The sequence below is a fragment of the Camelus bactrianus genome, chromosome 19 (assembly GCF_048773025.1).
Source record: "Camelus bactrianus isolate YW-2024 breed Bactrian camel chromosome 19, ASM4877302v1, whole genome shotgun sequence".
In the NCBI taxonomy this organism is placed as follows: Eukaryota; Metazoa; Chordata; class Mammalia; order Artiodactyla; family Camelidae; genus Camelus; species Camelus bactrianus.
Window position 1 is genome coordinate 22456660 of NC_133557.1, and position 22858 is coordinate 22479517.

The 22858-nt window shown below is 48.8% G+C and overlaps 1 protein-coding gene across 1 annotated transcript in view; it reads right to left on the minus strand.

Annotated features, from left to right (window-relative positions):
- Nucleotides 1-14091, minus strand: part of PREX1 (phosphatidylinositol-3,4,5-trisphosphate dependent Rac exchange factor 1) — a 175674-nt gene extending 161583 nt beyond the window's left edge. The window contains exon 1 of the mRNA XM_074347397.1: nt 13707-14091. Within this exon, the coding sequence (XP_074203498.1) occupies nt 13707-13919 (213 nt within the window). The 5' untranslated portion in view covers nt 13920-14091. The remainder of the gene's footprint in view (nt 1-13706) is intronic.
- Nucleotides 14092-22858: the final 8767 nt, after the last annotated feature.

The window sequence follows — 22858 nt, forward strand, 5'->3', positions numbered from 1 at the left end:
AACAGTGCCTGGTGGTAACACGAGGGACTGCAAAGAAGGGACGAGAGAAGTAAGACATAATATCTTGTGTGTGGTGTGATCACACCTAGGCTAACACAATGCAAAGAACAAGCAGGAAATGCAGCAAAAGGTGAAATGGCTGTTTGGAGGGTGAGATCTTTCTGCTTGTCTTTATTTTGCAAATGTTCTACCACGAGAAAAGTGACAGCAGAAACAGCCAGTGTGCGGAGGGCGCCCCTGGGAGCCAGCACCGCGCCTAACGCTTACCACTTCACTGCACCTAATCTCTCAGCACCACCCCCAGGGCCCAGATGTTTGCCTGCCCTGTGACAGCTGAATCCCCCGCATCTACTGAGGGGCCAGGCACACAGCAGGCACTCAACAAAATGCAGGGAAGAGAACAAGCCTGTGGGGTAAGAACAGAGATTTCCCCATTTTACAGGGAAAGAAACTGAGGCCCAAGAGCCCACTGCCCAAGGTCACAGAGCTGGTAAGTGGTGGCCCAGGACAAGCACAGGTAGAGCCACACCCTAGGGCAGAGTTTCCACCACCCACACCGGAGGTGAAACATCACCAAAGAAGGAGGCTAAACACGTTGTGTGATACAGGATTGGACCCTGGACGGGGGATGGGGAAGGAGGAGTGGGTAGGCATAAAAAACATTCTGGAAAAAATAGGTGAAATTTTAATATAGATTGTGGACTATATAATTTAGTACCAATGTGATATTTCCTGATTGTGTTCAGTGTACTGTGGTTATATGAGAAACTGTCCGTGTTCTTAGGAGATACGTGCTGAATTATTTAGGGGCATCATGCCTGCAATTACTCTCAAATGGATCTAAGCAATAATAATAATAATAATGCGGGTGTGCGTGTGCACGTGTGTGTGTATGTAGGGGAGGCAGAGGCGGGGGAGAAGGGAAAGAAGAGGGGAGAACTACCAAACAAATGTCGCCCATGGCTGACAACTGGTGCATCTGGGTGAAGGGCATATGGGGTGCTCTGTATCCTTGAAATGTCAAAACAAAAAGTTACCCAAAAATTAACTTTACAAAAAATGTATTAAAATGCCCATAAATACAGCATACTGGGGTTTTATGTCAAGACCCCTGAACACATGTGCAAATGTACAACATATACAGCTGGTGACACAAGACATCATTTTCCCATACTTGGTTCCATAAAAGAGAGCCTGCAGGTGAATTGACATAAGGAAATGTACTTTCAACGTCTACCCTTCCACCCCGCCACACTGTATTTATTACCATTGTGATCAAAGGGAATTAGATCTTAAAAACCACCCAATCAACAGCCTGGCCAGCCATCAGCTAGCGGCTGGGACACAGAGCTCCCTCTGCCCTCCCGGTATGCTTAGGGCAGGAGGCCAGTCTGCAGGCACTCCCCACGCTGGGGTCCACGCTCCCCAAAGTCAAGGAACCAGGAAGGCCTGGTGGCAAGAGCCAGGAGGGCCTCTGTCACAGAGTATCACCCATTCAATCCTCTTCTCTCACACATTTATTCCCTCGACTGATACTAACAGAGCCAGGTGCCAGGGGTTTGTCAGTGAACACAGCCCTGACCTCATATGACTTGTATCCTAGTTGGGGAGACAGACACTAACCAAGTAAACTGACAAGATCATTTCAGGGAGTGACAGGTAGCAAGAAGAAAATAGGTGTGCTGATGTACAGAATTTGACTTGAAGGCTCATTGAGGAAGTGACACTGAGTCACAGTTGAACAAGAGGGAGGAGCGCAGTCAAAGGTGCTGCAGGCAAAAGGAACAGCAAATGAGGAGGCTCAGAGGCTAGACCCAGCCTGGCAAGTTCAAGAACAGAAAGAAAGCTGATGGGCCCAGGACATAATGAACCTGCAGGGAGATGAGGTTGGCGTGGTGAGCAGGGTTCTGATCACAGAAAATCTTATAAGCCACAGTAAGGAGTCTGGATTCAATCAGCCTCAATGTTCTGCTCCCCTTACCTCCAGCACAGTGGGGACAGGAGAGGAAGGAGACCCTTTATGATTGCCATCACCTCATCAAACAAACCAGAATGAAATCGTGAGATGTTAGACCTAAGCCTAACCCTGTCAACAATTACGTTAAATGTACATGAGCTAAATAGTCTAATTAAAAGGCAAAGACTGTCAGAATGGATAAGAAAGCAAGGCAGCTCTGTGACACCTGTAAGAAATGCACTTGAAATATAAAGACACAAAGAGGCTAATAGGAAAAAGATGGAAAACAGAAAGCATAAGAGAACTGGCATAGCTATATTAATATCAGACCAAAGAGACTTCAAGACAAGGAGCATTAACAGGGATAAAGAGGAGTGTTTCATAATGATAAAAAAAAATCAATTCATCAGAAAGACTTAATCATAAATGTGTATGTCCCAACAAAATGACTTTAAAATATGCAAAGTAAAACTGACAGAGTTCAAGGGCGAGACACCCAGATCTATGTCCACAGCCCTCACTCAGGAACCGGTAGAACAAGAGGTTCAAACATCGATAAGGACATAAAAGATCTGAACAATACTATCAACCACCTTGATCCAAATGACATTTGTAGAACATTCTACCCAACAACAGCAGAGTCCAGGCAGACCTCATATCACTGCACTTTGCTTTATTGTGCTTCAGGTTCTTGGTCGAATTCAGCTTTGGAGGCAATCGGAGTTCAAATCCACCATTAACCATGGTGGTAAGCGGGAGCCCAAGATGGTCCCCAAGTGTTCTGCCCCCTTATATACATGCCCTAGAGCATGCGTTCTCCTTTTGAGTGGGTGGGACCATGCATGAATTCATTCCTCTGATTAGGTTATGGGGCCGTGTTTCCTTTATCGGGCCATGCCTTCCACTAGAAAGGGGCCATGTTTCAAGAGGGCATACTGACAAGGACCTGAGGGTAGCCTCTAGGAGGTGAGAGCCATCACAAGCCATCAGCCAGCAGGAAAATGTGGGGTCTCAGTCCTACAGCTGCAAGGTACCGAATTCGACCAAGAACCTAAGCAGAGGCCCCTTAAGATTCAGACAAAATCGCAGTCCTGGCCAGACCATGACTGCAACTTTGTGAGACCCTGAGCAGAAAACCCAGTTACATCATGCCTGGAATTCTGACCACAGAATTTGCAAGACGATTATCAACAGGACTGCTTCAAACCACTAAGTGTGGGGTAATTTGTTACACAGCAATAGATAACTGATACGTCCTCACTTGTGATCTTGGGCAAGTGGCCTCACATCTCTGGGCCTCAGTTTCTTCATCAGCACAATTGTGAGGATGCAGCTGAAGCAGGATGTGTAATCGTCTTACCCGGCAAGTGGGAATGGTTTATTCTGTGCCCTTTCAGGTCTGTGAAGAGATTTCAGAGTGGGGCAGTGGGAGGGGCCTTAAAGTATTTTTGAAGAGATGACCATTTTTTTTCATCTTTCGGTAGGTTCCCTTGGGGAGGGGGTAGATAATATCTTCCAGCTTCAAATGCCAGTCATCCCAGAGATGCCTCTGCTCCCAACTGCCTTCTGAGTGCAGAGACCAGGAGTCTGGGACAAGTGGCCACTTGGCCAAAATGAATTCAGGTGCTTATTTCAAGCCCTAGGAATGATCTGAGGTATTTTTTTCAAGATGAGACCCTGCAACTGTCCTAGTACAAAAAAGTACGGAAATACTAAGAATCTAAAATATAAGAATAATTTCAATAAAAGAACTCTTATCATTGACTGGAGACTGGCTGTGTGCCAGACACTGAGCAAAGTGTCCCAATCCACTTTACAGATGAGGAAACTGAGGCCCAGAGAGGGGAAACTCCTTGCTTAGGGTCACACAGCCACTGAGGAGCAGAGACACGATTCAGATCCAGGCAGTCTGGGCCAGACTCTGGGTGCTTAAGCGTGGCACCACACTGCGGAAAATTCTCCTGCAACACATAGCTTGGCCCACACCCACCCATACACCCTTGTTGTGTTACAGAACATCAGACTATCTCAGTCCAAGGTCCCCAAAAATCTGAACGTGGACATTTAGCAGTTACATAAATCATGACAGTCCCATTATAGAAGAAAATAAAAACATGTATACAGAGAAGAGGCTTTTTTTTTCATTCAACAAGTATTTATTGAGCACATACTATATGCCAGGCATTGTCCTTGGTGCTGGAGAGACAGAGTGAATGAAAAACCACCCAGGAAAAAGGAGACAGGAAGTGGGCACAGGGGTGGAGTACAATTTCAAGTGGGAAGCGGGGTGGGGGTGGTCAGAAAAGAGCTCATGGAGAACACCAGGTTTCAGGGGAGGCCTGAAGGAGTGAGCCACAGCGGTACCAGAGGAAGAGCATTCCAGACGGAACAAGTGAGGAGCTCCTGAGGCAGGAGTGTGCTTGGTGCATCTGAGAAAGGGCCCACGTGGCTGGAGAGGAGGGAGGGCGGGAGGAGGAGCAACTGGAGATCCTAGAATTAGACAGTGGTGTGACTGCACAACTTTGTGAATATATCCTCAAACCACCGAACTGTACACTTTAGGAGGTGAGGTTTATGGTGTGTGAATCATATCTCAATGTTTTAAAAACCCAAAAACTGCGTGAGAAAAAAAGACAGATAAGAGAGGATGGGAGAAGCACCAGGCAGATCGTGCAGGACCTTCCAGGCCATTCTAAGGACTTGGCTTTTACTTTGAGGGAAGTGGTAGCTTTGGTGGAGGGCTTTGAGCAGGGCAGTGGCATTACCTAACTTAAGTGCTAACCAGACTCCTCCAACCACGTATTGAGAACAGAAAGTGGGCGGCAAAGGGAGGGCAGAGGAGGTGACTGCAATCGTCCTGGCCAGTTCCCAACCTTGTGTCCTTGGGCAAGTTACCCTCTGTGACTCAGTTTTCCTCACCTGTGAAATGGGTCTGAAAAAGATGTCTCCCAGGGAGGGGATGAGAGCTGGTATCAGGTAAAGTGCTGTTGTGACAGCCATGAGTGGAGGGTGGAGTCAGAGGTGCCACCTAACAGTTTTTATTCATGCAAATCAGCTTCCTGAGCGGAAAACAAGGGGTGTACCCTTCCCTCATAAGAAGCAGGAGTCCATCAACAGCCCTCCCAGCACAGCCTGTCCACACCCAGGCCACAAATGGGGCCCCAAACTCCTCTCTGGGTGTGGTCAGCTCAGACACAGTACCCCCCTAGACAGGGGACAGAAACAGCCCCAAGTCACACAGCAGCCTGGGTGCAGACAGGGGATCTGCCTGGGGGAGGGGAAGGTGTGGTCCTCCCTCCTGGACAGGTGTCCAGGCTAGAAGCAGGAGGTGGCTGCTGGACCTTGGGAAGGCCACCAGTCAGTCCTGATTTTCAGATTATCAGTTAAACCATGCTCCACCCTAGGGGCTCCTCACCCCAATAAGACCAAACCCAAACTGCTCACCATGCATGTGAGGCCCATGCCACCAGGCCCCTGCTGCCCATGCCAACCTCACTTCCCCCACACTCCCTCCCAACTGCTCTGGCCTCTTGCTGTTACACCTCAAACAAGTCAAACGTGGTCCCGCCTCAGGGCCTCTGCACATGCTGTTCCCACTACCTGGAACACACTTCTCAACTCCTTCCATAGCAGGCTCCTTCTCTGCCATAGGACACAGCTCAGATGCCACTTCTCCAGAGAGGCCTTCCTTGACCACCCTATCTCCAGAGATGCCACCATCCCCATCACTAACATATCCCCATTTTACTTCCTCCTTGGTGTATCCATTCCCAAACTGTGTGGACTTGAGCAAGTTACTCAACCTCTCTGGGCCTTACTTTCCCCATCTGCAAAATAGGTATAATGATGGTATCTACCTCAGAGGACTGTTGCAAGGACTCAAAGAGATAATCCATAGAAAGCACAGTACCTGGCACACTGAGGGCCCCAGTGAATTATGTGATCATTATTACACCTCCTGTCACTTTCTCAAGTGATCTCTTTTTGTATTGTCTGAGGATTCCATAAGGACAAGAACCCTGTCCATCTTGTACTGGCCACGTGTCAACACCTAGCCCAGTGTCTGGCACACAGTAGGTACTTAATGTCCATTTATTGAATGAATAAGTGACTTTGTGAATGAACGCACTGACTGCCCGCCCACAGCCCGCCCCAAAGCTGGCCTCACTCCTCCTGAGAGTAGCTCCTTGCAGAAGCCACCCACCCTCCCCAGCAAGGGGAGGAAAGGACAAGACCTCAGATCCTGGTGGCAACTGGCCACCTGCCACTACCAGCCTTCAGTGGCCCTAGTCCTGCCAGCCTGAAATAGCCTCACCTCCCCTGGCCCAGAATCAAGGGATCATCTGTCAGTTCCACCCTGGGGAAGGAACCGGGCGGGTAAACAGAGATTGTGTGTCTGACCACAAGACAAAAGAGAGGCGGGCGGGCAGATTCCCTTCTGGTCCTCAAGGAGCTGAAAAAACTAAAATAAACCTAAAAATCCACACTTGGCCGGGAGGCTGGAGGGCTTCTCTTCCTTCCACGGCCAGTATTTCGGGGAGACTGACCCTACCACAGCTGTGCCAAGTGCATGGATGATGACACTCACTCCTCTCAGCACCCCCACCATGGCTACGATTACCTCCACTTCACTGAACGGGGAAACCCGTTCACAGAGGCAAAAGGACTTATCCAAGGTCACACAGGGGCAGAGCCGGGTTTCCAACCCAGGCCCTTTGTCTCCAGAGTCTGTGCTCTTAACTATGAACCCAAGACACACTGCAGGGTGAAAAGAACAAACTGTATCTTGCCATTTATGTTAACACGTACCCATTTACACACACACATCAATTCCATACGTATGTACATATGTATGTGAACGTCCTAAAGTGGTCTAAAAGCCTAGCTGGTGGTCAATGGAGGTTTTAGCCAGTGACTCCCAGCCAGGGGCTATTTTGCCCCCAAGGGACATGTGGCAATGTCTGTAGACAGGTTTAATTGTACCCAGGGGTCGGGGAAGGTGAAGGGGTGCTACTGGCATCCAGTAGGTAGAGGCCAGGGATGCTATTAAACCTCCCACAATGCACAGGACAGCCCCGCAACAAAGAGCGATCCCACCCAATACGCCAACAGTGCCGATGGCTGATTGACGGATGATTCACCCCAGACCAGACCCTAGGGCTGGAAATGCCCCCCACGGAACCTGTTTAAGGGAGACAGTGGATCCAAGCTAAAACACATCTCCAGAGAAGGCTACAGGCTCCCTAAGCCCTTCCTCAAAATTCTCAGGATGGAGCCCTGACCAGCTGCAGAGCCACCACCCCTGACCAGGGCTCACCTCCCTCCGGGGGCCACAACTTCTACAGGAGGTCCCCTTGGGGGTCTCACCTGCAAAACCAGGAGGTTCAGACCTTCCACCTCCTGGCTTGCTCTCAAGTTCTGTCTCCTAAATTCTGGGAGCTCTGACCTCACACTGTGCCCACGAAACAAGGCCAGTGGGACTCCACACTCCAGTTAGAGGACCCGCCCACTCTGGTCACCCACCTCCCACCAGCGTTCCAGCCAGAGAACCTGTGTTTCTTGGGAAAAAGATAAGAAATCACAAAAATCTAGGAAGTGAAGTCCTGCAGTTAGGCACAGCCTGCTTCAAAGACTTTACTCTTGTAAAGCTTTAAGAGAGGGGTGGCTGTAAAGCAAAGAGGATGTGGGTTTCTTAATCTGAGGGAGTGGCCCCGAGCCCAACAGCTCTTCTGCTCACTGGGCTGATAAAGGGGGACACTCTCTAAGAAAGGGGTGCTCCTGAAGCCTTCAAAAGCCAGGGACACCAACCCCATCCATCACTTTTTTTTTTTAACTGAAGTATAGATGATTTACAATATTGTGCATTTTTAGGTGTACAGCAAATTGATTGTTATACATATACATATATATGTTCTTTTTCTATTCTTTTCCATCATGGGTTATTACAAGATATCGAGAATAGTTCCCTGTGCTATACAGTAGGTCCTTGCTTACTTTATACACAGTAGTGTGTACATGTTAATCCCAAACTCCTACCCATCCATCTCTTCTTAAAGTGACAGATAAATGGTTAAAAGAGCAAACACCAGAATAATAGCGAATGGGTGTCCGGAATGCTTATTTGACGAACATGCTCATCCAAATGCCCAAATTCTAGCATCCCTGTTGAGTCATCCTTCTCATAAGGACAAGGCCCACATTTGCCCTGTTGGCGGCTGCATCTTCATGGCCTAGAACGCTGCCTGGATGATATGGTAGGTGCTCCCTGTACATCTGCACACTGAGAAAAGCAGTCTAATTTCTTTATGGCTTCCCCTGTACTTGGCTCTGTTTGCTATATAAAAACACGGGCCCCACCCAACTCCTGCTGACACTTAGGCATTTATCATCAAAAAACTTTCCCCAACTTCCTGATGATGTTCAGCCCAACACAAAGTGGCCTGGTCCTGGCCCTCCAGCATCCTAAAGCTCAGATAATTTGGATCTTTTGGCTTAATTCTTGCCCACTTGGGCAGCTCAAAGGTCTCACAAAGGCAGTCATTTTAGTCATGAACGCAGCATCATGTTGGGGTAGTTCAGGTTAGTGGTAAAAAATAACGGGCTATGCAGCCAGACAACCTGGGTTTGAATCCCCACTCTGTCAGGCTGTGTGACCTTGGGAAAATGACTTGGTCTCTCTGTGCCTTTGTGTCACTTGTAAAATGGGAAACACAGTAATACCTGGAACTTTTGAGCTGATACAGAGAACGCTTTACACGGGGCTTACGAACATTTTAGCACTACCTAAGTGTTAAGAAAATTATTATTACTATTGCTGTTGCATTAATCAATAATCATGCTGCAAATATAATTCCTTCTGTTGGAGATTTATAAAAAAGAAATACTCTCATACCTACGCATAATGGTATGTGGAAAGGGTATTACAAACAGCATTTCTTAGTACATTTCTCCTGTTCTATCTTTCTGCTTGCCTTTCTCCACAAACACACATCCATCCATCTTTTCCCCCAAACTCCTGTAATGTTATACATGCAACGGACAGTATATTATGGTTACTGCTCATTTTCCCAAGGCAGAACATCTTAGCAACTTACTTTTCACAACACAACGTTATGAAAACCCCCACGTCACTGGCTAGGTCACTCTGTTTCAGTGCCTGCAGAATTAACAATGTGTCCCCCACCCCCACTCCCCAGCATTGCTCGCTAGTATCAGACTAGGAGTACAGAATCTTTAAAAAAAAAAATAGTGACAACACAAAACCACAGTTTCTTGTTTTGGCAAGCAGAGTTCCAATGAGAAAAAAAGCTTTCATCTCCTACCCCCAAAAAGCAGAACCACAGAAAGCATTCTGGGAGCTTTCTGACCACACTCCCTGATCCTCAAGGACCCCGGCCCAGACAATTCAGGCAGACCCTCTGGGTGCCTGGGAATGACAGGTCTCTGTCCTCAGCCAAGGGCAGCCTTGGGGAATCTCTCTGCCCATCCACCCGGGCTCCCCCTCTCTTCCCATCACTGCCCAGCTGGCATACCCATCAGGGGACCCACAGGCACCTGCCCCTGAGGACAGATTCCCAACCTTTGCAGGCAGAGACCCTAAACCAATCCAACCAAGAGGCAAGTGGGTTCAAGGCTCACCTGGCCTCTCTTTAAGGGGGAAGACTTTGAGCCCCAAAGAGACAACCTCATCTGCCCCTCACTGCTGCACATCCCCCAGAAAGCCACAAAGCATTCTGAGCACCTACTGTGTGCCTGGCAGAGTTCTAAGAGCATTAACCTCAAGTTCATTCAAGCTTCAACAACACCCATGATGCAGCTGGTGATGTACTATGCCCACTGTACAGAGTGGGAAACTGAGCACAGAGAGGGCTGGTAACCTGCTCAGGGCCACCCACAGTCAGTGCCAGGTAAAGCCAGGATCTGAGCACGAGTAGCCTGGCTGCAGAGTCCCACACTCAACTCTCACGTCACAAACAGATGTGGAGTGCAGAGGAGGAACCCAATAGCCTGATGTTTCCATTCTTCTACAGTCCTGCCCATTCTGCAGAAGAGAGAACCGGCCTCACAGAGGGGAAGTAACCAGAGAAAGCACAGGCAGAGGGTGAGGGTCACACAGCCCTGGGTTCGAATCCCAGTTTTGCCACATTAATAAGTCATGTGTCAAGCCCTCTATAAGCCAGAGGTAGTCTGCAAAGTGGCTAGGGGTGTGAGTTCTGGAGTCAGCAGCCATCTACACGACCCAGATACTAAAACTATCTTTGCCTTAGTCTCTTGATCTGTCAATGGGGTAATAAGAGCACTTCCTTCATAGGAGTGTTGGGAAGATCAAATGAGCTGATATATGCAAAGTGCTTAGAATGGTAAATGAAAAATCAGTGTCAGCTCCCAAACAGTAATGACTGTCGTTATTACCATGACTAACACTGCTCAAGAGTACACACGGTGCACCTAACAAAGCCAGGGCTTCTAATTGCTGAGATCAGTCAAAACCCGGGGCATTTTCTCCCACAACCTCTATGGGGTTCCCCAAGAGAGATCCAGCATTCCTACAGGAGGGCTGTCCCTCTCTTTCCATGATTCTTAAATAAACATACACAAAACACAGCACCAAAGTCATCAGCCCACTTGGAGATAGAGGAGGAGGCGCAATCCAGTTCCTGAAGGAGGTGGTGAAAGATGCGGAGATTTTGGAGGAACCACAGAGCCCCAGGCCCGGAACCAAACAAAACCACTGGTTCCGGAATGTAATTGGTCAAAAGGAAATTCACTCAGAGTTCCTGTCCTCCTTTCAGTGCTGACGCAGATCTCACTTCCTCCAGGCAGCCCACCCTGACTACTCTTGCTTGCTGGATGCTAGAATCCTATAATCCTAATCATCTGTATTACTTGTTTAATTATCATATAACATAGCAATTAATGACAATAACTAAAATTTAGAAATGCCTTACTACCTGCTAGGCATTGTTCCAAGCGCTTTATATATATTTATATAACTCATTCATTCTCTTAAAAATCCTGTAAAAGATCTATTATCATCCTCTATTTTACAGATGAGGAAAGTGGGGTTCAGAAAGGTCAAGTCTCTTGCCTAAAGTCACACAGCACAAGGACCTGACCCCAAGCACTCTGGCTCCAGAGCCCAGATTCGTACTCAGATTTCTATTAACACCCATTCTGCCACCCTTGTCTAGAACATCCCCTCCCTGAGAGCAGGAAGCCAGACCTGGCTTTTCTGCATTTCTCACCATGCTCAGTGTACCACAGAGGCTTCATTCTACCCATGACAGACCCTAAAAACAAGGGACACAAGAAGTCCAGGGCAGCCCTTCAAGATCTGCCTCTGCCACATGGAATTAAAAGCAGAGAGGGATTACCCAGCATTCTTTTGAGCGGGAACAATCCCTAAGCATAAAGGCTGGGAGAAGAGAGTGGAAAGACAGAAGAGAATCACGACCTGCAGGCTGCCAGCCTCGATGCTGGGGAAAGCCTTGGTAATTAGCAGTTCGTGAAGTGCTCAGCCCTGGATTTTGAAAACTGAAAGGCTTTGAGTTGTTTAGGGGTGGTTTCTGATGGAGCAAAACAACAGAGGTCTCCTGCAGCTCACAGATTGGAGGTATGGCTGGTCAAATTACACAATCAGTCTGTTTCTGGCCCCAGCTTAAGGACACCCCAAAAGGACAAGATATTAAGAAAGTCTGGATTCCCCTCCCCTCACTTGACAAGTAGGGGACACTGAGGCCAGGACAGGTGCAGGAGTGGTCCAAGACATCAAAGTCAGAACCAGCTCACCTCAAAACTGATAGATTTAAAAAAAAAAAAGACAAAGTCAGCAATTTCAAACTGTCAAGGAGATAACATGGAAGTAGAGAAATCTTTTCTTTTTTCTGTTTCTTTAATAATAAGAATGGTTGATTCTAATCAATTTCCATTATTCCAGCTCCCTCGGCTTCTACACATGGACAATTTAAAACCACAGTTCACCCAAACGCATTCTCTGTCTGTTCTGAAAGGCACCGCCAGGCACATCTAGGGCAAGGGCGTGGGAGGAAGAGGTATACTTTCTTTCCCATTAATATAAAAATTGGTTTGTCTTTCCTCTTTCCCTTCCAGTCTGAGAAGCAGGGAGTGGCTCAGAAGGAGAAGTGAGGAGTTCCCTAGAATTTGACATTGCTCAGAGACACCAGGGCTGCCTACATCTTTAATTCAGAAACTGCCAGCTTCAAACTGAGCAGATTTTTTTTCTTTTTCTTTTTTCTTTTTTTGTTAAACTGTGAGAAAGGGAGAGATGGGAAAGAAACGCCAACCCTGCCTTATTCTCACAGGCCTTTCTGGAAGGGTCCTTTAGCCAAATGGTTTTTCAATGCCTCTGCACAACTCTTCCCCCAACACACACACACACACACACACACACACACACACACACACACCCCTCTTTTCACAGAAAGAAGGGCTCTATCCTCAAGTTAAAAGTTGGACCTCACACAGCCTCAGCTGCACCCCCAAGCCACAGGGGATCCCAGAGGATGCCAGGGTCTCCCTCTTTCCCCCAGAGACTGGGAGCTGCAGAGTCTGGCTCTGGGGTTTCTGAAGGAAACACCAGTGGCCCCTGCCCACCCCCCACCCCCCACCAGCCCTTCCTGAACCAGGATTAAAAGACTTCCTAGAGCAGAAAAGGGAGTAAATGAGGTCCCAGCAGGCGGCACAGAGATTAAAGCCCTCAGAGTCTCCTAACTTCCAGCGAGGCTCGCCTCAGTTCCACTCCCTCCACCCCCTAGCCACTTTTCTCACTTCCTAGGAGAGCAGGGAAGTAGCCCCTTCCTCCCTCTGACAGGGGGAAAAAAAAGAAGAAATGCAGCATAGAATAGGGGTTTAGAGATGGAACTGCCTTGGTTCAAAACTCGGTTAACTGAACCAGCTGTGTGATTCTGGGCAAGTTACTCAACCTCTCTGGAGCTAAACTCTTCCATCTGAAAAATGAGGGAACTATTCGTGCCTACTTCATGGGCTACTTGTGAAGATTAAACCTGATGACACACGTAGGCGCCTGGCACATAATAAGCGCTCAGTTATTTTACAGAGTCTGACGCTGTGGTTTTGCAACTTGGACTTAGGGGCGGGTAGGGAGCAGTGGGACTGAACCAATGAGTCGTGAGTTCGAAACCCACTGTCCCCAACCTCCAGCAAAAGCGTATGCGTGGGCAAAAGGGGTCCTACCCCGGGGTTTTGTCGACCTCTGTCCCTCCTCCAGGCTTTGGGTTTTATCCTACTCTACTCGGCGCGCGGGAACGCTGGGCTGTAAGATTTCTAAGGTCCTAGATGACTAGTCCGTAGTGCACTAGGTGGCGAAAAAATCCCCGGGAAAAAGAACGCAGGAGCCAAAGCTCCCGGAGCCTGGGTCCCAGAGACCCTGTCTCATGGATGTAACTAATTTTAAAACTATTTGAAAGAAGGGGAGGGGGAAAGAAAAAGACAAAAGAGCAGCGTGCTGGGGGGGAAACGGGGTACGGGAGACCCCGAGTAGGAGCAGCACCGCGGGGCTGGCCAGAGGCGACAGCCCAGCTCTGAAGGAGCCCCATCTCCCCACTCCTCTGCCTGCCCCGCGAGGCGCCCCCTAAGGCGACTCTCGCGACCCCCCAGGGACCGTGGCCACAGGTTATGGAGACCGCCCCGAGCCAGAGGCCCCTGTGCTCCCCAGCGGGTCTGGCGGCTGGAGCGGACGCTGTCCCCGCGCTCCCCAAGCGACACTCACCGACTGCAAGAAGCGCAAGGTGCCCACGTAGTCCCTCTCGGTGCCCAAGATCTCGTTGAGGACGCAGAGGCGGAGGCGCAGCTGGCGCTCCGAATCCCGGGCGGCCGCGCACGGGCCGGAGCTGGGCGCAGTGGCGCCGGGGGCCCGGGGGTCCGGGTGGGCACCGTCCCCAGCCACGGCGCCGCCGGGATCACTGCCGCCGGGCACCTCCATTCTAGCTCGGCCGCGCGGCGCCGGTTCCTTCCTCCGCGCGGAGGTCGCGCCCAGCGGCGACTCAGGCGTCCAGGCGCCCCATCCCTGACGGGGCGCGCTGGCGGGCCGGGCTCAGCGGCTGGCCCGGCGCATGGCGCGGCGGGCGGGCGAGCGGGCGGGCGGGACTGGGGGTGGGCGGCCCGGGCCGGGGGCGGAGGCAGCGCGCGGAGGCTGGACGAGGGGCGGGAGGGGGCCGGTCCTCGGGGCTCCCAGACTGCAGGCCCCGCCACCGCCACCCCCGCTGCCAAGGGAGCGTCTGCCAAGTGCCACGCAGCGCTCGGGCCGCAGAGGCGCTCCGTGCGCGCACGGGGCCCCTTGAAGACGCGCCGCGGCGCTGGGCGACTCGGTCTGAAGCTCCGAGCGGCCGGAGAGGGGCGCCCGGGGCGCTGGGGCGGGAACCTTTCGGCAGGGGCCCCGCGGGGCCGGGAGAACCCAAATCTCAGCGCCCGCCGCGGCCCGCGCACCAACTCCGCGCCCAGACGCGTGGCGCCCCCCCCCCCCCCCGCCACCACCACGCCCGCCGCGGGCTACGCCACTCCCACCCGGACACACGCGGCACCCACCGCGCGCAGCACACGCACGCAAGTCCGGCCGCCGCGGCCGCCCGCCGCCGCCGCGAGGGCTGAGTCAACGCCGGTTTGGAAAAGCTGGCAGCGGAGCCGCTCGGGAGCAAACCCGCGCCGCCACGGGAAGAAAGCGGCAACCCCTGTCCGTGCCTTTGGGACACCCGGCCCTTTGGGTGCCCTCAGGCGCTGCCACGACCTTGGGAAGGAAGGCTCGCGACTGTCTCTTTCTTACTCCTTTTCCCCCTTCCTTTTTCTTTCCTTCCGTTCTTTTTCTCTTTCTTTATAATTCTATGCCCCCCATGAGGTGAGCCTGCGTTTCCAACCTTTCCTAGAGGAAAGTAATATCAAGTGGCAGCCGTTCAACCGTTTTGGCCGTGCCCCCCACCCCCATCCACCCACCACCCGGGATAAGGCATTGGGAAACCCGGCTTCTAGTCTAGGCTGCTCTGTGTGACCTTGATAATCAGCGAACTGCTGCACAAGTGTCCTCACCGGCCTCACAGGAAGGTATGAAGGGATGATCCCCCTGGGGCCTAGAGTCAGCTGCTCAGGTTAAAATCCCAGCTCCCACATTTGCTCCTTTCCTTGGGTGGCCTTGCCCTGGTTTCCGGGCCTCAAGAACCTCAGTGTTCTCATCGATACAAGGGAAATAATCGTGGTACCTAGCTTATGGTACCTGCACAGGCTTATGTGTTAATCTATAGGGAGTACTTAGAACAGTGTCTAGCACGTAGAAAATGCTCTATAAATATTTATTCTTAATTAAAGTTGCATGTATGAACAGGCCTCTTAGCCTGGCCCCACTCTCCAGACTGTCTGCACAATCCCTAACCTGCCCCTATTCACGAGCCAGAGGTTGTACTGTCTCCTCAGTGGAATGGCTGATTCTTGTAATATCTCCCTATATACTGCAATCATCCTTTAGGCCGAAACACTATTGCTTATTTATCTTCTGTTCCAGATACCCAGAATTGTTCTCCCAATGGCTTCTGGGTAAACATTGTAAGTGCTTAAGGACACAGAGAGAGAGTGGGCTGGCTTCTGCCCTCTCAGAGCTCTGTATCTTTGTGAGCTTGGACAAGGCAACATTTGCCTTGGGCCTTGGGTAAGTGAAGGTTCCCCTGGACAGAGTCAAGGGTGTGAGGGCCGTGAGCCTGCCAGGTTTGGGTAGTGGAATCAGTTGTGTCCAAAGGGTGGCTGGCTCTTAGGTTTTCCAGAAGGTCTCTGGAGTAACTCTGCTGTGCTGTGTGACCTTGAACTGGTGATAGCACCTCTCTGACCCTCAGTTGCCTTATCTTTAATTAATCCTCTTCTTTGTGGGAAGGTGACATCCTATGCATTGTAGGACATTTAGCAGACATACTGTACCCACTAGATGCCGGTAGCACTCCCTCCCCAGATATGACAACCAAAAATGTCTCCACACATTGCCAAATGTCCCTGAGGGACAGAATTGCCCCCAGTTGAGAACCATTGATACAAAGTCCCTGACACGGATAGCTGGCACATAGTAGGTATTTAATGAATGTTAGTCCCCTTCCCAGCTGTGACCAAGGATGATGAACTTCAACTTCAGAGATATTTCTTACACACACACACACACACACCCCCCATACTTCACCCAAGAATTGGCCCTCACTGCCAACAAGCCCGACCCAGACGTTTCCGCACTTGTGGATGGAGCCCGTTCCTGGCCCACCCCGTCTCTTCTACATTCTTTTACCTTCTCAGATTCCTCTGGAATACTTCTCCCCCACCAGCCCGTTCATAGTGAAAAATGATACAAGTCTTAATAAATTACTTAGGCTCTCTGTGCCTCGTTTCCATCATCTGGGAACTGAGGATCATAACTGTACCCACATCATAAGGTTGTTGCAAAGATTCCTGAGTTAATATGAGCGAAGTGCTTAGAGCAGATAGCAAGCGCTCCATAAGTGAAGGCTTTAATTTATTCAACTCATGGATTGAGTGCTGAATCCATCCGGATACACTGAGATGCAAGGGGGAGAAAAATGGGCTACTGATGGGTTAATCCATAGGACACTTTATTTAACAGGAGGTCCAGAGGAGGTTGGCTCCTCAGGCTGGTTCAGAACTTGGTGGCATCATCAAGGACCAAGGCACCTATGAACCAGCTGTCCTCATCATGTTGGCTTTTCCTCCAAGGTTTGGGGCCTCAGAGTCGCAAGATGGGCTGCTGCACCTGCCATATCACCAGCTAACACAACTCCACAGCAGAAAAGGAAAGAGGAGGTTAAAGGGGGTGCTCCTCTGTGCTTCTCTTTTATCACAGGGAGAAAACGTTCCCCAAAAGCCGCAGCAAGCAGATTCTCCCTTACACCTCACAGGCCAGACTGGGTCATGTGGCCACCTTTAAATCATCCCTGAGCAGGAGCAGGCTTGTCACTATCAACTTAGAACCATCCTGCTCCATTTCCTGGGGCATGTCTGCCTGAACAACTTGGGGTTCCGTTGTTAAGAGAGGTGTCTGCCACAAGCACCTACTATGTGCTGAGCATTGGGTGAGGAGCTGAGACTGCAGAGGTGAATGAGACCAACAACATTCAGGCCCTCATAGAGCTGACATCACTCCAGCAGAGGGGACAGACAATAAGGAATTAAACAAATGAACACAGCAAGTTCCTTCTGTCATTCATTCAATGAGTGTTTATTGAAGGCCTGCCAAATGCCAGGCTGGCATACAGCAATGACCACAGCAGATAAGTTTCCTGCCTTTCTGGAGCTTCCAGTCTAGAGCGGAAGGAGAAAGACAATAACCAAATTAACAATCAATAAATCAGTAAACAAGCAAACACAAAAACGAGATGCTTTCAGCTTCTCCAGAGTTGTTTGGTGGCACCTCTAGGCCTCTGCCTACCCAGGTCTCATTACTCAGATAGAGAGGTCAGCCCTGGAGTCATCAATGGGGACTCCCTTGGTCCGGGGCTGGCTGCCTCCCAGCTAATGCTGGCACAGAGCAACTCGCTGAAGCAAACATGACTAAGGAATCACAGGCTGGGGGAGATTTCCTTTTTCTATCCCTGTTTCAGGCTGAGCCCTTCTCCCTCCTTCCCCATCACATTCACCCCTACCCTCCAAGATTTTTAGTGGGGAGCCCTGAGATCCATGTATATCTCCAGGACAGGGGCCTAAAATAGGCTATAGCTCGGAAACATTCTGCAAAAGAACAGAGAGAAAAGAGGGGGAAAAAAACTTTCAGTTCAGCAAGTTAAAGGGGAAAAAAAAAAGCAATCGTAACGATAGGGAAATTCTCTTCGACAGGGACAATTTTAGAGTTTCTGTTACCATGTACTTTGCAAATAGTGGGAAATACCATTTCGTTTCTGTTGCATAAGTTTCACAGTTGTGGGGAAGAAGTTAATGCTGCTTGGAAACATTAGAGAGTTCCTTCTTCCCTGATGAGACGCTCTCAGATTCTGCAGGCTCAGGATTTGAAGACCCCCTTCCCAAGCTCTGCTTTAAAAAAAAATGATAATAATAATTAAGATAAAGCAAGCATTCTTCTGTATAGCACAGGGACCTAAATTCAACATCTTGTAGTAGCATATAGTGAAAAAGAGAATATGAAAATGAATATATGTATGTATATGTATGACTGAAACATACTGTACACCAAAAATTGATACAACATTGTAAACTGATTATGCTTCAATAAAAATAAATATATATATAAAGCAAGGAAAAGCAAGGGGTGGGTTGTTTTTTTTTTTTTCCATCCCAAGCTGAACAAGCCAGTTGAGAAATGAGTTATCGGACTACCCCTGCCCAGGATTGCCAATCATTTCCCAAATGCAAATGAGTTCTCAGTAAGGCAGGCCAACTGCCCAGGGAGCCTTTCCCCCATTCAGAGCACCAAGAGCAGCTTTCTGAGAAGAGAAAAGAGGCGTCTCCACCCATGGCATTGGACAGAACAACGAGACAACCCAACCCAGTGCTGGACACGCAGGCCAGGGTTCATTTCTTCAGACCAGAATATAATTCTCTTGCTGATAGTCTTAGCTGAGCCATCCCCAACTGCCCAAGTCAAAACTTCTCCAAAGGAACCTTGCTGTTGGAAGCAGATAACTCCAGAAGGCTCTGAAGGTCTGATTCAAACATAATAGATATCAGATTAAGTCAGGGCTCCAGAGCTTTGCCAAATCATATTCCTGCCAGAAAGCATTGGAAATACAGCCCGGAGAAAATAGAGAAAGAAATGCTTAGGACCCTCTGTTCAAATCCTGGCTCCTTTACTGACATGGTACCTTGTCCTTTTCCAGCCTTTGGAAGTTGTCGTAGCTCTAGAGACCAGGTGCCTGGGTTCAAATATCTGCCCCACCAATTCCTAATTGTGTGACTTTGCACAAGTGACTTTGTCTCTTTAGACTTTGATGAATCTACCTGTAAATAAGAGACAATAATGGGCCAAAAGGGGTTGTTGTGCAGATCAAAATACTTAATAGATCCAAAATCCTTAAACTTCCTGGGCCTGATACTCAGTTGAGTGTTAGCTATTGTAACCAGGTGAGGCCATGATGTTTGGAGATGTGGCAGCCATCTTGACACCATGAGGGAGGACATTGCTGACCAGCTGATGACAAAAATGACAGATGGAAAGAACTTGAATCTCTGATGTCGCTGAGCTCCTAAATTACCCAACTGTGGAACCACCCTGCCTCTGGACTTCTTGTATTATAAGATAAAAACATTTCCTTATTGTTTAAGCCTAATGAGTCAAGTTTTCTTTATTTGCAACCAGAAACATCCTAACTGATTTGCTTCCTTTCACCTAGATTTCTCCCTACTTAGGTGACCTGAATCCTCTGTTTATAGGATGATCAAACACCCCAGTTTGCATGGGACAGTCCCAATTTGTACTTGTTGTCCCAAGATAACTATTGTAAATAACATCTCAGTTGGGATGATTATGGTCACCTTACCCTTTGAAATAAGCATTGCCCACTTCCTACTTCTGTCTTAAAATGCAGATGCCCCAGAGAGGTCTCTCTCCACCACGTTGCTTTCCCAATGAAGCAGGGATCTAAGGTTTGTAACATGAAGACGGGATTAGGGGGGGCGGGGAGGGTAAAAATTAAGAAAAAGATTCAGAAATAGATTGGTGCATAAAAGGTAAATTCTACAACTTAGACGAGGCCAGAGATTGACCTGGATGGTGTATCTTGAAATTCTGCAGCGAGGGCTGCCAGATGGTTTCCACAGACATACTGGACACACATTTATATGTCTGGGTTTTTTTGGTTTTTTTTTTTCAGTTTGTTTCCTGGACTGAAAGCTCAAAAATAGGGCTGCCCAGTCCAAATCCAGACACCTGGCAATCCCAGTGGTAACTTTTACTGAAAGTTAATGGTTTCCTCTTTAGCCAGCAGAAACACAAACAGCCACACCCTCTTTAAATGCCATTTATGCTGCAGCCTGCCTTCCAAATTTCCTGGTCAAATTGCATTCCTGGAGCCTCTATTGAAAGGGAGAAAGTTCTAATAACAACTATTACCATTTTTTGAGCATTCACTATGGACCAGGCACTATTAAGATGTGACATCAAATTTTTACAATTGCCCTTCATGGTAGTTTTTATCATTATCTTTTACAGATGAGAAAACTGAGGCTCTGAAAGGAACCCAATCAATGCCCGTGTATTACTGAGGATAAAGACAGGTGCTGTGCAAAGACCCAAATAGTAACACATCTTTAAAAAAAATAAAGTTTATTTCTCTCTCACGTTACAGTGCAGGCATAAACAACCCAGGGAATGAATGGAGGACTCAAAGTGTTGGGGCCCAAGTTCCTTCCAACTTGTAGCTCCACCATCCTTAATGTGTGGTATCCACTGTGTGCTCCAGCACCACTTTCCAACCAGCAGAAAGAGAAAGGGAGAAAGGAAGGGAATACTGGTTCTTTAAATATCCCAAACCAGAAGTTTCATACATCACTTCCATTCCCACCCAACAGGCCAGAACTTTACCACCCAGGTGTGTCTGACCCCAAACCCATGCCAAGCCATGTCTCAGGTGTTCCCAGTGGACAGTGAGAATCTTGTTTTCATCACAGAAGAATGCCAAGCACACCTAAATATTAATTGAATGAATGTCTCCATACTCATTTTGGCCTCCAGGTTGAGAGAAACCTCACCATGAGTGCCGACACTGCTCTGGGCAGCAAGAAGAGTGAACAAAACAGGTAAGAGCTCCTGTCCTCCTGGAGCTGACATCCTAGGGACAGAAGAGATGGCCAGTAAAGACCCCACTGTGTAAAGCACAAAAAATCTTCCAGATCATGGTAAGGACTGTGGAGATAAACAAAGCAGGTAAGATGACAGACAGGGAGTGCTGGGCCAGTGAACCCCAGGGGGAGAGAGGAGGCTTCGCTAAGGAGTTGACATTTTGATGAGGAACCAGAAGCGATGAGGGAGCAGGCACTGTGTGTGTTCCAGGCAGAGTGAACAGCAAGTGCGAGGATTTGGAGGCAGGGGCAGCCAGGACTGGAGAAAGCAACGGAAAAGATCATAGTAGGAGATGTGATTAGAACAGAGAGGAAAGTCAGATACATGATCTGTGTAGGTAGCTGTAAGGATTTTGGCTTTTTCTCTGGGTGAGTGGGAGCCATGGAAGGTTCTTAACAGAGGAGAGATCTGATCTGACAGGTTCTAACAGGACTCCTCTGACTGCTCTATGGGAAAAGACTATAATGGGATAAGGTCAGAAGCAATGAGACCTGTGAGGAGAATACTGCAATAGTTCAGACGAGAGATGTTGATGATTTGCACCAGGATGGTGCCAGGGGAGATAGGGAGAAATGGTCTACTCTGGGTATATCCCAAAGATGGAACCTATAGGATTTGCTGAAGTGCTGGGGGTAAGAGAAACAGAATTCCACTTGACTCCAAGGTTTTAGACCTGAGCAACTGAAAGGATGGGCTTGGAATTGATCAGGACGGGAAGAGTGCGGGAGTGTTGCAGCGAAGTGTGTTACACCTCAGTTGTGACAGCAACCTGGATCCGGGCGAGAGACCAAGCAGCACTCGGAGAGTTGGAGAGCTCAGGTTTATTATGCTGGTGGGCCCGGAGGAGTTAACACTACAAGCTCTGGACCCCGTCTGTAGGTTTACAGAGGCTTTTATAGGCTGCCAGTCTATACTTTGCAACATCATATGTAAATAAGTTGTAACAAAGTTGACTAATTAGGAACAAGCTTTGTAGAAATGGACCAATCAGGAGTGATAGAAATGGACCAATTAGGAGTGATAAGTGAACCAACCAGAAGGTAGTTCAATGCAAATGATGTACTACAAATGGACCAATCAGGAGTTAGCTCAGGGAACCAATAGAATCTTAGGGGTAAGTTCCTCTTTCCTAGAAGCAAGCAGTTTCAGAGGCAAAAAGGGAGGCAATGCTGCTTGGCCAGGGAACCGAATGGTGCTGGCGGGAGAGTAGTGGCCCTGCCTGGAGGTCCTGCTGTCTTTTTCATGGGGCTTCCCACCTCAGGAGGGCTAGGTTTGGGGGAGGAGATGGAGAATTTGGTTTTGACCATGGGAGATCACAAATTCAATAACCAGGTAGAGATGTTGAGTGGGCAGTCAGAGACACGACGTAGCGATGGAGTCTCGCATGACCTTGTTTCCCCTCAAGAAATGGAGCAAAGAGCAAGTTCCCAGTTTCGCACAGTCAATTCCTTCTTGGCCCCGAGCATCCCTTTCCTCATCTGTTCAGTGGACTCATTAAGACTCCTGCTCTACCAGCTCTCCAAGGGAACATGAGGACACAGCGAGATCGTGCAGACCCCAAAAGGCTTAAGAAAACTGACGAATGAAATTTCTTCCCCTACTGCCCATATTTAGGTCCTCAGAAATGGGAAACTGAAGAAGAAGAAAAAAAAAATACACAGATTCAAAGAAAAGAGAAGTCATGGCAGAGAAAGAACTCCATATAGCTCCCTGCAACCGTGTGCATAAATTTTGAAAACATAATATGGAGCTAACGAAGCCAGATATAAAGGCACATTTTGCACGATTCCACTTATACAATGCTCAAAAGCAGACAATATTAGACTACAGTGCTTAGAGGTGTTCACTAGGATAGCAAAGCTATAAAGGAAAGAGTGCAGCGTCTACCATACAAGGCAGGGCAGTGGCTTTCTCCCAGACTGGTGAGTAGGGGTCTGGGATTCGGATGAGTCATACAGGAGCCTTAGGGGGCTGGCAGTGTTGTGTTTCTTACCCCAGGTGGTGATTTCATAAAGGTTCACTATATAATAATTTATTACAATTTACAAGTATGTTATCTACACTTTTCTCTCTGTGCTCTCAATTTCTCAACT